The sequence below is a fragment of the Notothenia coriiceps genome, unplaced genomic scaffold (assembly GCF_000735185.1).
Source record: "Notothenia coriiceps isolate Sejong01 unplaced genomic scaffold, NC01 NC01_scaffold00015871, whole genome shotgun sequence".
NCBI classification, from domain to species: Eukaryota; Metazoa; Chordata; class Actinopteri; order Perciformes; family Nototheniidae; genus Notothenia; species Notothenia coriiceps.
This window is the reverse complement of record NW_011348572.1, coordinates 43,873-57,190: the sequence shown is the minus strand read 5'-3', so window position 1 is coordinate 57,190 and position 13,318 is coordinate 43,873. Positions and strand designations below refer to the sequence as shown.

The following is a 13,318-nucleotide window of genomic DNA, read 5'->3' as shown; positions in this document are numbered from 1 at the left end:
CGCCTTATTTACGCTCTCCGTACCACCGTGCTGACAGCCGAGGCGTTTGTAAACCCCAGAGTAGTGTGGGTAATTGCCATCGAGAGTCTTACTAATGGCAGAGAGGAGGATCGTTATTAAAAGGGGTTATTGAGAACGGGCTGCCAATGAACTTCCAGGGTTATGAGATGGCGGTAATGGCATGCATGGCATTTACTGTATGAGGCTAAAAAAGAAGGAATAGTTGGACCACAATGTGCTGGCATAGACTTTGCTCTCATGAATCTTGATAGTGTTTTTGTTCTGCTCTTTTGTCAGCTGGTGTGATGGCGTCTGGGTTTCTCCAGGTGAATTATACCCTTTGCCTCCATGCTTTATGTTTCCACTCTCAACACCTCCCCCTGTTAAACCCTAAAAGACCACAAATCCAGACTTTTTCGCATTGAGTTTCAAAATGAGAGTTTTGTTATTGTAAGAAATCTTATTTTTTTGATAGTAAAGCGAATAATGTTGAAGAATGTGGCCATAAATACTGAACTGAAATCTAATGTGGGTGTGATTTTCTCAAGGGTGCAAATGTGACCTTTTTGAAGAAAATTGACATGTTGTCGTCACTCTCTCCTGGAGTTCATTTTGACTTTCTATTTATTTTTTAAAGACATTTGTATTAAATACAGCTGTAAAGACAAAAGTGAGACATGTGTTTTTTAATTAAAATGATTCAAAACGACATTATCCCCAAACTTTACAAGCACTCAATATGTAGGCATCAACAACATCATTACATACACGGATGAGATTCTTAAATTAACATATCAGTTTCAGATGTACATGCTTGAGCATCAGGAGAAATGAAAGGAGCAAAGATGATGGTATATGAAAAGGGGCATCTTTATAAAAAAGATGAACAAAACAGAAAAAGTTACATTGTGCTCTTTAATCTAATATACAATAAAATACATATCACTTGTACAATTTGGCTTCCTAGTTTTGCATAAAGAATGATATTAAAAGTCATCCTGACGTTATTACAGGCAGTTGTGAAGTTCTTTGGTTTTCTTGAAGGAACCACATGGATATAAGTACACATGTGGTTTCTCTAGCTGCATGATTTTTGCCCATAATAAAGTAGGTCCTCTACCGTAAAAAGGCTTCAGAGGAGGGAGCAGGGATACACGCTTTCCCTCCTGATCAAAGGGAGATAGGAATGACACATTGTTACTGATTGTCTTCATGTGAGATCTACAAAACACTTTGCACATTTGTTTTTACCTGAGCTGCAAGTGCACGCTTTTATGGGTCATTCAAAAATGATATCTAACTTTTGTAGGAGCTACATATATTCCATGCTTCAGATGTATTCTCTCTTGTGAATGAATCTTCTAGTAGATATTAGATGAATGATACCTGCCTTTTGTGCAGGCGTATTCATGATTTGTACAGCATGAGCTCCTGCTGATCAGTCAATTAGACCAAACATGTCTAAATCGGGACCAGGCTTCAAAGCCTTCACTGATTATACAGAACAAAGGGACCTGTGAGCAACAAGGGGTTTTCCTTTGCATAACTGCCTTTGGTGTTGGTAAGAAGATACCACTGTGCCCCCTCCTCCTCTTTCTATCCCTTCATCCTCACACTCTTCCTAACCAGGGATGGAGGGATCACATGCGTACCTGCAGGTGAAAGGCCCTCAGGGCAGGGGGAATGTGCACACACACCTGTGGTGCAGGAATGTGTGTGTGTGAATGTGTGAATGTGTCTAATCATGACATCATTAATTACTTGGCGATGGGTTTCTTACAAAAGGACACATATGTGTGTTCAGCAAATACACGTGACGGAATATTTTAATATTTACTTTGGCATAGTTTCAGATATTTGTAAATACATAACCAAAAAAGAAAAACAAACATAGTGCAAAAAATGAAGCAAATGGCTTATTTAGCGCAGAAAGGCAAATTGGAAATTGTCTAAAGGATAAGGGCTCGATACACCTTCTCACTAACAGAATCTGTTGGGCGTGGTTCATAAGGAATAAAAGTTTTTAGTGCATCAAAGCTACATTGGAAGACAAAATAATTACATTAAATGTTTTGTTTTTTTCATAATTTAGTAGCAATATATTACACAAATTCCAAATGTATACTTAACAACAAAATAAGGCATATATACTGTATATATATATATAAAAAGGAAAGGTAGTGAGAAATGCTTAAGGATTTTGGGTATACGTGCACATTTCCTCACAATTTGGCTCAAATAAATATCAAAAGTAAACCGTGTCATCCAGTTAAAAAAATACCAGACCAAGACTTATTTTTCAGAAAAGAGCTTGGATAAGAAATGTAAGAAAAAAGAGTTGACACAGCAGGACTTACATATTCCTGCAGAAAAAGAAACAAATGAACCCCCCTCTGCATAAGTCTTTTACATTCCTCCAAATATCAGCCATTGTCCTGTTGAAACTTGATACACTGGTGATGCGGCAGAGGAGAATGTATCGTTAAACATGTGACGGATAAAATGCTTTACTCTGAAAGATGCAGCGATTGTGTTGAAAGGTCAACGGCACACTGTAGCACCAAAGGCTAATGTGTCCATTCGGATAATAAATTAGGCAATAAGGTACTGCATAAGTACTGTGAGCACATAGCCCTGGATGAAACTGAACACGTTTTCACAACTGACGTAATATTCAACTTTTACACAAATGTAAAGCTTTAAAAGGCTGTTTGCTACAGCAGTGCAGCGGTGCCTTGGAAGGATGTCAGTCACTCCGTCCAGTCCAACTGTTTGATGATTGTCTGCTGTGGTTTTTCACTTCATCAGCTGTACTGATGGATCATGCCTCCATCGTCTTCTGTTCTTTCTTCAGTACCTGTTTACATCGGACAAAGGGTGCTGAAACGTTTCATTGCTATGGCTTTTCTGGTTCTGCCTTCATGTCTATTTACAGTTTCAGCTGAACATCTTCCTCACTTCTATGGCTTCGATAGTCCTTTTTAAGAGTACATGTTTCAGCACAGTGCAGGAGTTTACTCAGAAATGTACAAAATACATGGATGTCTTGACGGAGTTGCTAAAAACTGTTTTTAAAGCTATTGCCGGAGAAATAAAAGAAAAACATGCAGCATTTCTCTCTTTTTTTTTGCTTTTTTTTTTGCTTTCAGTGTTTTTTTGTTCATTATCCTCTTTACTTTTCCGCCCTCACTGCACCCCTCTGATTGTCTAGCCGTCTGTCGGTCAGTAAGGCCTCCAGACGGACTCGTCCAAGCGGCCCGAGGCGCTCATGGTGGTGGGGGAGTTGCTGTGGCTGCCGTCGGCCTCCACGCCCTCGCTCTGGTTGTTCAGGCCCTGGTTCATCAGGCTGTTGGTCCCTCCCGTGGCCCCGGAGCAGGACAGCAGGCGGGTGGGGGAGCGCTCGCCCCCGGTGTTGCCCGGCGCCACCATGGAGAACTGGTAGGATCCGGAGCCTGCGCCGTAATACAGGTAGGAGTTGGACTGGAAGTTCTGGCTCTGGTTGTTTGAGTAAGGCGGCGGCAGATAGGTGTGGTATCTAGAAGAGGCCGACATGCTGAGGCCGCTGATGCCGGAGCTGGAGGTGTTGGAGGAGTAGGGGAAGGCCCCGGGGTAGTGCATCCGGGGGTCTGAGAAGCGAGGGTCAGTCAGTGGCGACAGTGACGGGAAGCTGTTCCTCTGGTTGAAGATGTCAGTACTACCTGTAGGCATAAACAAAAACAAAATAGAGTCGACAAACATTCAGCATGAAAGAGCCTCATTGATTTTTTTATTTTATAAAAAGAACACTGATCTCTGGTACAGCAAATCTCTCCAAACCCCCAATTCTGAGCTCAGATTTCCTCCAATATGTCTGTCCATGGAAATGTTTGCTCAAAGTAATGAACTGAGAATTTGTTTTGCTTAATAACAGTCATCAAGCACTGACAGCACATCATCCCACAGCCCAGTGCACAAGACTGAAGTTATGAAAAGGCCCCCTCGCCTCAGCCCTCCTACCACCCCTTCCAAAGGAGAGCAAAGCACATTATTCTGTCTTTCTCGGAGCAATGAAAAGAGGCATTGTCAGTGCTGAGGGGTGCTTTGTATAAACACCGACTGCTTGTTGCACTGTTGTGCAACTCATAAATCATTGTAAGACGCAGACAGTCACAATCAGAGACAGACAGGGAGACGCAGAGGGGAAAAGGAAAGGAAAGAAGGAAGGAAGAGAAAAAAGAAAACGGGTGTTTCTATGTGAATATCCTCTAAGCTAATGTGTATCACAGTCCAGGACCTGTCAGAGTTAACTGCTAAGTGTAATCTCACAGGTAGCAGAGCCCTGTGAACCCAGCTGTAAGGACTTCAATTTCACTGCACACTTTATAATTGACTCAGCTGACTAAAGGGGAAAAATAAATATTGCTCGAGCGTTTGACTTGGCAGTTTGCTTCTTTGAGATTTGGGGCCGCTACTGTCACCAACTTAACTCCTCAACTCAAACACCATATTGCCCTCCTTACTTATTAACTGAGGAGTATTATTGGCTGATCTTACAGCCTCAGTTTCAGATATGAACCCATTCACAGTTCCTGCAGTCATGTAGGACTTCGGAGCACCGCCTGCTGCAACCTACTGTAGTATTTGTTTTTGTTACTCTTATCATATTTCTGCTGTATTATGTTCGTTAGAAGATATGTTATCAGTTGTACGTAATATTAAGAAAACATCTTTGATTGTCACTTCTTCTACTGAGGTAGTTTTTCAATGCAAAGCAATTGTCACTGTGACACATCACAACCGTTTTATGTGCTCAAACAATGCACATCATACAAATCAACACTGCATTAGAATTATCTCTGAGGTGTGAAATATTAAGTCTTGCCTGACGAGTTAGACATGTCAGTCTTTGTACTCCAGCAGATACTTTGCAAGACAGCTCATGTGGCAAACAGCCAGGCCCAAATACGGCAAACGCCCTTAACCTTGTTACAGAGACAAAATGATGAGGCTGAGTTGCTCATACCTGTCAACATACACACACTCCTTTCACACCTGCTGCCTGTAACCACACTCACACACACCTCCGTCCATGGTTATCTGTTTGTCCGCATATGGCTTTCATGGGTCCAATGTGCCCACATGACTGCAAGTGTAAAATGTGGATTTGGATGGCAGAGAAAAGAGAGCTTGTATTTGTGAAATAGCAAGCGCTTGCACGCCATTGCCCTTAGGGGGGAGAATGCCAAACTTGCGTGCCATAGTCTCATTGAAATGTCTTTTCCCTATGTCTGGAGTACTGGGTCCATTTTCAGCTGCAAAAAAAAATCTGTTCCTTTGCAATTTCCATGGCCCCTGCTTTACTCTGTCTTTTTTTTTTTTTCAACAACACACTTCTACAGTTGAATTTCCTCCTCTTTTTGGGATGAGGGAGTTTTGGTGGTGGTATGGGGGCTGTTTCTTTTTCCAGAGTCTACCAGGCACCGCAGTCGGGCTCCATATCGGATTTCACGCGAGGAAAATCCGAGACTTCAGCTGCTGTTGATTCGGGTGAAGTGCAGCCGGCCCACCAATTCCTACTGGACTCCCAAAGGCCTTTGCTCTCTCTCACTTTCTCTCGCTCTCTGTCTCTCTGTCCCTTCATCTTCCTCTGTCTGTGCTAAATGTAGGCTTCAGGGTGAAGCCGGGGAGGGGATGTGTGGCGCGGGGACTTGATGGCTCTGGCTGCTGCAGCCCATATGATCTCCATTTAATTGGAGTCGGTGGAAACGTGTTGGCTAAACTGCGGTGGGGATCGACTCCTGTGTTCTGTCAGGAGAAACTGGACTGGACACTTATCACAACACCTTAATGGGCTTGTGCAGTATCAAGCGCTCGGCCCTGAGCCAGCAGGAGCCTGCTCCCACATTTCAAGCCTCTACAGTACAGGAGCTCCCTCTGGAGGAGAGGGCTGAACAAACTGCTTTGTAATAGAGAGCTATGTCTTCTTTTCCTCATCTTAACCATGTTGCATACCTTACTGCATCCCCACCCTCCCCCACCCAGTGTAAGTACAGGCTTCGCCGTCGTGGCTGTGGTAACGGTGGTGTATCTTTGGCAGAGAGGGTCTTCCTAACTGAGCCTGCTAGTAGCTGCCTGTAACCTCTGCGGCCCACCACACATGATCTCCATTAGGCTCATCTGAAACGTGTTGACTAAATTGCAGGGACAGGAGAGGGTATGGACCCCAGAGGGCGAGCTGGCACAGTCTGCTGTCTGTGATGTTCGCAGTCGAGCAAGCGGGTAGCCGGGAATCAGGGCTTTTTATAGAGAACATAGTGTTCCAGCGCTCTCTTTCCTTCCCTAGCTCTCAAGCATAGCGCCACACACTTTTAATCCTGTAACACCAAGGGTGGAGTCCTCCTCCTTTCTGCTCAGCCCAAGAAGTCCACTAGTCCACAGTCAAGCGTGTAACCAACATACGACCGGAGGTTTGCATCATTTGCATATGGGAGAAACTGATTTTGTTTGTTAACATAAGGGCACGTTTAAGGCGGACATGTCTGTTTGTGTAATTGCGCGCAGAGTTATGTGTGTGTGTGTGTGTGTATACGTGCATGTCCGCATGTGGTGAGCTTGGCGATAGGGAGATGCAAATACAGGCGCTCACCTGTGAAATGTTTACTCAGGCTTGATGCAAACTGTGACGGCCAGTGCCCAGGGAATGGTGTCTCAGGCAAATAAGGGGATGGGATGGGGGAGAGAGAGAGAAAGAGAGAGAGAGAACCCGAGGTCAGCCACACACACACCGAGCTGCGGAGTCAGATTGTTTCCCTCATATGATCCCGAAAGAAAATCTGCCCTGCAGCTCCTTTGAGGGGCTTTGATTTATTGACTGGCTCGGGTGGTTTGAACAGTGGATGGCGTTCGAAGGATAGGCAATCATTGTTGCTAACAGGGTGATGATGACAGGGCAACACTTCTGGTGTTCAGGTTCTGCTGCTCAGGCCAAATAATAGGAGAGCCAAATGAACACAAATGATCTCCAGGTGTTTTTATAAGCACCAAGGCTTTGAGGCCGGTGCATCATGTTGAATGCAAATGATAATCACCTCTGTAGTGTGGCACCATGGTCAACAGCCCAAAAGCCTCATCCATGTTGGGCACTTTATCATGTGAGCACAGAGGATTTTGCATGTTGCCAACTTGCAATACAAGCGAGGGTGAAGGTAGTTTGTGATTACAGAAAACCTGAGATTTTCATAATGCATCTACAAACATGGCGACATGATTAATACATTTGTTTGTTAAGTAAATCTATTTCTATGGAGATATGATACTTGCTTGTAAAGCCACCAGCGTGATGTGTGATTCGCTGTCCCTAGACCATGTCTGCTGTTATTGTATGGAGTAAGTATTTGACTAAAAGTAGCATCATCATGTTTTTTATGGATTTCCTGGCATCTGAGTTTATGCTTTTACTAATTACGGTTGTCAATGAAATTTCTCCCACCACCATGAATGTCTTGCTCTGCAGTGAATCTGTGGCCAGAGAACGCCTCATAAAACCAGTAACACATGTAAATATGTCACTTTGTCTCAGACTTTGTCTTTTTTTTCTGCTTAACTGTAGAAAAGAGAGCTTATAGAAAGTCCTTTTATTTTCTTATAATAAAAAGAAACCAATAAAATAAAGAGGCAATGGGGGGGAAGGAAGGATAATAAGAATAAATGAGGCAGGGTGGTGGCTCTCTAGGAATGTTCTGGGGTGTAGTAGAGCCCTACAGGCAAAACTAAACGGACTCCAAAATTGTCACAACGCATGGCACACCCTGTGTATGCCAGCCTTTCCAGCTGCTCTTCTTCAGAAGTGTTTATTTTTATTTGAATGGGCTGATGTAATGTGTAATTAAAATAAATGAGTTTGGAAGTCTTCAGTTTGTTCTGAGATGTACCATTTGAAAGGAGTAAACACTCTTTGGCTTAAATTCTCTTCCCTGTATTTTTAGAGCCTGTTTGCTCCCAACTGGTAATTAAGGCTGTTGCCTATTAGTGACGTCATCCCCACAAACTGCTTGCTGATTGGGCTGCACATGATGATTTTCTCTTGGCAACTAACACCCTTCAAAACAATTTTGTTATTAACACACACAAAATCACCAAAATGCACGCATACACACCTCCGTGAAATTCACACTGAATTTGTGGTCCAACTAAAAAGGCTGAGCTTCATGTGAAGAAAGGAAAGCTCGAAGAAGTAGCCGAAAGCAGAGTTAAACAGACGTCTCTAGTAAAGCATTAGTGTCTCACCTGGCCATGGTCTCAGGTCTTCCTCCACTTTGCATGTCTTCAGAGCGGGGGTGTCCATTTGATCCTGCCACAGGGCTGGTGTAACACACAAAACGAGATTATTAGAATTGAGTCAGTCAAGGAATTCTGTCTAAAAGTCTTCCTTTTAGTATTTTGTGGAACGCAGGAAAATGTGTCGGTTGTTTATGTGTACAGTGTGAGGAAGTAGCCATAGAAATCTAGAGCAGCGTCCAAAAAAAACTCTCTATGACAGACTTGTCAAAACTGTCTTGACATCTGGCGGTTTGGAGATGTGTCTTCCTGTCACAGGTTGGCCTCTGCTGACTGAGCAGCGAAGATCGGGTAGAGGAGGGGCTTTTTTTCTCACCAGAGTGAGATCAGGCTTGGAAAAACATGCTTGGTGGGTGCATGGGAGATATTTTTGGGTGTTTCAGACGAGACACTGGACGGGCAGCGGAGACCTGTGAAGTGGCAGGACACTCACTAGCCTGTCCAGCAGAGCTGTCAGGGAGCGAGGGAGGGTCGAAGACCTACTGGCCCAACGCGTGGGACCCTGCTTCACACTCAACGGCCACACCGCAGGAGGGCTGACACAAACGGGGGGCTGTTTGCTCTCGGTCTGAGACGTTGCAGATGTTACATGACAACTAGCACGAAGCCCTGTGCACATCTCAGCACATTGGTTGTGCATCTACCAGTCTCCGAGCTGAGTTACATATTATTAAAACATTTTTCCTACAATGTACATTAATATTCAAGTATGAAACCTGCATATTATAAAACCACATTTTTGTCATGGAGCTTTGCTTTTAATGGGAGCAGCCATGTGGTATCACTATGACTCTGCCCTACGCTGTCGAGATACCGCAATATAGTAAACTCCTAACCTCCTGTAGTGGCAATTAGGACGGAGGAGGATGCCAGAAGCAGGGAGGGGGGTGTAGCGCTGCCGCCGGGCTGTTCACCTATAGCCTCACTGGGCTCAGAATGTGTAAGATCTGTGCTTCCCCTCGAGCTCCTCCACTTCCTCTGCAAAGGCCCAAATCAGCACTCAGTCACCGAGAGGTCCCGCACTATACCTCACAATGGCAAATTCTTACACATAAATGGCCTTATTCAGAAAGGCTTGCGAGCAGCTGGTGCGATTCGCTCAAGAAAATAAACATTTCCTTCAAATATTTTGATTGGCCAGCAGACAACGTCAATACCAGAGGCACAGATTACCCCTGTTAATAAGAAGACCAGCCCCCTGGGCGGGGCTGAGTAGTGGGGAGGGCGGGGGCTGGAGTGGGAACAAGCGCCGACTGCGTCACTAATAAGTAGCTTTGGGGTGGTTCCAGTGTAGTTTTGGGGAGGACACAAATAAACACATGCAATGCTTTCGAAGTGCATGTGTAGATGAAAGGCTGAGAAAGACATTTGAGCCAAAATGGCGTCCGTCCTCGTGACTCCGGATCCAGCAACGCCTCTAAGACATGTAATGCGCCTGCCGTAATGAAGCGTGTCATTGAGACACAGTGAATGCTGGTCCTTGTGCTGGCTTCCTGTTTCGCTTAGGCCTTAGGCGTCGCAACGGGGAGAGAATGTGAGAGAGCAAGCAAGAGAGAAAGAAAGACACCAGCGAGAGAAGGAGAGAGAAAGAGAGCGTGTTAGAGAGGGGAGGAACACGGCCTTGGCTCAGCTATGTGGGACATTTGATATGTCTTTTGAGCCCTCACTTATAACGTGAGCAAAAACAAACACATGGGCTGAAAAATCCTATGTTCTCTTTGAGAGCTCGTCGTCCTCCCACCCTTCCCCTCTCCCCAGACTCAATAGAGACTGTTCATGGCACACATGTAGTTTCTGTAATTGCTGAAATGTAAAACTCAGCCTGACTCTGATGTGAAATTATAACTTATACAAACAGTTGAGTCTGGTAAAAAACAACTTGCTCTCACTTCTCTTTTTCTTTCTTTTTTTCCACCAAGGAGGTGGCTTCAAAAGATTCTTCTTTTTTTTGTTGAAGAACAAAAACATTTTCAGTTTGAATTATTCATCTCAGGGTCACAAAAAGAGAGTAACCACAAGTGAAGCTTTCAGGCACCATAACAAATAAACTCCGTGGCAGCCATTGACATATTATGTAAATAATGGAGTGCAGAAGTAAAACATAGCATCTAAAGGACTGTTCCAGATTCCTGCTCGTATTGGTTGTATTGGCCTCAGAGGGGCAGCTTCCTGCTTGGGTTTGGCAGAAATGAGCATGAAACCTAACTAGCGTGACGGCAATAATCTAAAGTCCACACCACAGCTACCTGACGGTGCTAATTTCCTGTCTCGCTCTTGTTTCTAATTGGCTGATCATGTCATTCTGAATGTGTGAATTAGTGTGAGCCTCTCAGCCACGGCAGTAGCAGAGTGCCGCCTCGAACTTGGGGGGGCCGGCCAGCTTGTTTATGTGGTGTAAACAGTGTGGTCACTGTGGACGAGGCGGGAGGGGCACAGCTGCATCGGGCTGGTCCTCCATCAAACAGGACTCTCTAGTTAAGTCCAGTCCAGAGGCCGCAGCCTGAAAATACTGGACCAGGGGCCAAAGCACAGCTGCAGCAGATGTGTGCCAGTGGTGCAGGAGGAAGCCAGAGGTGCCAACATGTGTGAAAGTGTCATTAATAAAAAAAAGATTTTTTTGAATGAAATGAACTCCCAGGATAAACACTGAGTACTTTTCCAAAATGAAATGTGAAATATATTATTTCTGCACATTTTTAATAATATCGCCACTTGGGTCACACGTTCAGAGAGACAGGCGCACACACACTTTTGGGCCCTCATCAAAGCATCGAGCACTCAACTCGATGGCGGAACGTTATGCTAGTGTCTGATATTCATCTGCAGAGGGGAACACACAGGTGTTGGACTGAATAACATGGTAAATGATACAGCCTCAAAAGTGCCAGGACATTTTTTTTTTTCATGATTATATTGTATTTCTTTTTTTTTTCTTCCCTCGTGCTGTTAAAACACATTTAAGTTTAAAGAGCCGCTTTCGTCTCGGCTGTCTGTTAGAGGCTGTGCCAGGGGCTTGTTGAGTTTTGTCTGCCGTTAAAATGGAACAAGGTAAAACTGGAATCTGTTTTCCACTTTGAGGAAAATCAAATTTTCTATCATCCGTTTGCTTCTTTTAGAGTGGAAAAATCTGCGTGTATATTAAAAAATGCAATGTCACAGTTAGATGTCAAGGGATGAACTAAATTCTGTATCTGAGGAAGAAAAAAATTGCCACCCACCGATACGTACAGTATACACATGTAGGCTGCCTCTCTTGAGGTTTTGAAAACCAGAATAACAATTTAGTACTTGATTGTCTGAGTGTCAGATTTGCTTGACTGCACTAGTTGAACCACACATTTAATAAACACACACACACACGCACACACACACACACACACACACACACACACACACACACACACACACACACACACAGACACATACACGCACACACATACACATTCCCTCCACCCTTGCTGAGAATCATTCCACATGTCTAGCAGGCTTACCTGTGGCCACAGAAGAACAAAAACAAGCAGTGAATGCAGCGTCTGCCAGCGTGCAGGAATCCTGTCACTGCATGCACTGTAATGAGCTCTTAATCACCCTGTCTGTCTAGGGCACTAGCGGAGAACTTGCAACACTAGCACACAACTCTGTGTGTGTGTGTGTGTGTGTGTGTGTGTGTGTGTGTGTGTGTGTGTGTGTGTGTGTGTGTGTGTGTGTGTGTGTGTTCATGTTTGTGTGTGTGTGTGTGTGTGTGTGTGTGTGTGTGTGTGTGTGTGTGTGTGTGTGTGTGTGTGTGTGTGTGTGTGTGCATTGAGCATTGAGCAGATGTCTGGAGACACGTCTTGTTGACAAGAAAACTGAGACAGTATTTCATTGCTCAGACAACAATATGAAGCAAGGAGGCTTTAGGAGGAGATGACACTGTATTTTCTTATTTAGCTGTCTTCAAGGGGGAAGAAGTGCAAGGCTCCAGCCCCGGATAATGGAAAACATCTTTTGTAACGGCAAGGCGGGAATCCATTTAATTATAACGTGTTGATGGACGATCTATCACCCGACAGTTCTCAAACAAACAGGCCCCCGGATTTAAAGTATCTGCAAAATACAACAGTGTCTGGCAGGTCTGCCAAGAGCAGAGCCGTGTGTGCTGTTGATATGTAAACACATCCCTGTGTCTCTAAATGGGATTTATTACAACAAGTCTATTTTCGTTTGAGCTTTCCTTGTAACACTGCCGTGTTGTTGTCTGCTGCATGATTCCTACACATACGGGAGCGCTGCGTGTGAAGTGTGCCGCCGCATATACGTTTCCAGTGAGCTGCTCAGACACTCCAACAGATAGACGAGGTGGGAGGGAGAAAGCCCTCTGTTCTGTTATTTAATTATTTTACCACTCTTGCCCTGCGGTATGTCGTCATAATGGTAATACCACAGATTAAGGTGTGCGGTTTTAGCAGCCCTTCCCCTCGTCTGTCTCACTCACACACTTCTTATAGACGGCCTCCAGTTTCTGGCAGCTGTAACGCGAAGCTCCAAGGCCTTCACCATCTCTGACAGCCCCGGCTGATGTTAATGTGTTGTGTCTGCTCACCGTGTATGTACTGTACATGTGTGTGTTGCAACTTTGCAGCCCTTTGAAGCCTGGCAAGTCTATGACGCTCTAAATTCCGCCCTAATCCCGTGCGAGGCACAGCAAAGAGCTCCTCTTCGTCTTCTGTCTGGACCAAGTCTGTACACCTTCCCCCCCCCCCCCCCTCTGTATTCAAGTCAGAAACTTAAAGCGCCCAGCATAAGCTTAGCTGCAGGGGGCTTTTTATTGGCAGATATCCTACAGCGCTCACGCCAAACTCTAACCCATCTGAAAACTATCATCACAGTGGCTGTATTGTGTTGAAGATCCGCACTGTTTATTTTCGGCGTAAGGGTATTTTTTAATTGGCTGACATTTTCTCTCATTCGAGGGCTCAACATCCATATCAACAGTTGATAAGGACATGGGGTAGCAGGGCAA

The 13,318-nt window shown here is 44.6% G+C and overlaps 1 protein-coding gene across 5 annotated transcripts in view; it reads right to left on the bottom strand.

The window, feature by feature from the left end:
- Positions 1 to 670: 670 nt before the first annotated feature.
- Positions 671 to 13,318, bottom strand: part of runx3 (RUNX family transcription factor 3) — a 45,972-nt gene continuing 33,324 nt past the window's right edge. For 3 of the 5 annotated variants that reach the window (XM_010775626.1, XM_010775622.1, XM_010775623.1), the window contains 2 exons: positions 8,266 to 8,340; positions 671 to 3,698 (listed from right to left, as the gene is read on the bottom strand). In XM_010775626.1, the coding sequence (XP_010773928.1) occupies positions 3,223 to 3,698; positions 8,266 to 8,340 (551 nt within the window). In that variant the 3' untranslated portion in view covers positions 671 to 3,222. The remainder of the gene's footprint in view (positions 3,699 to 8,265; positions 8,341 to 13,318) is intronic. The other 2 variants (XM_010775624.1, XM_010775627.1) reach the window with 1 other exon arrangement.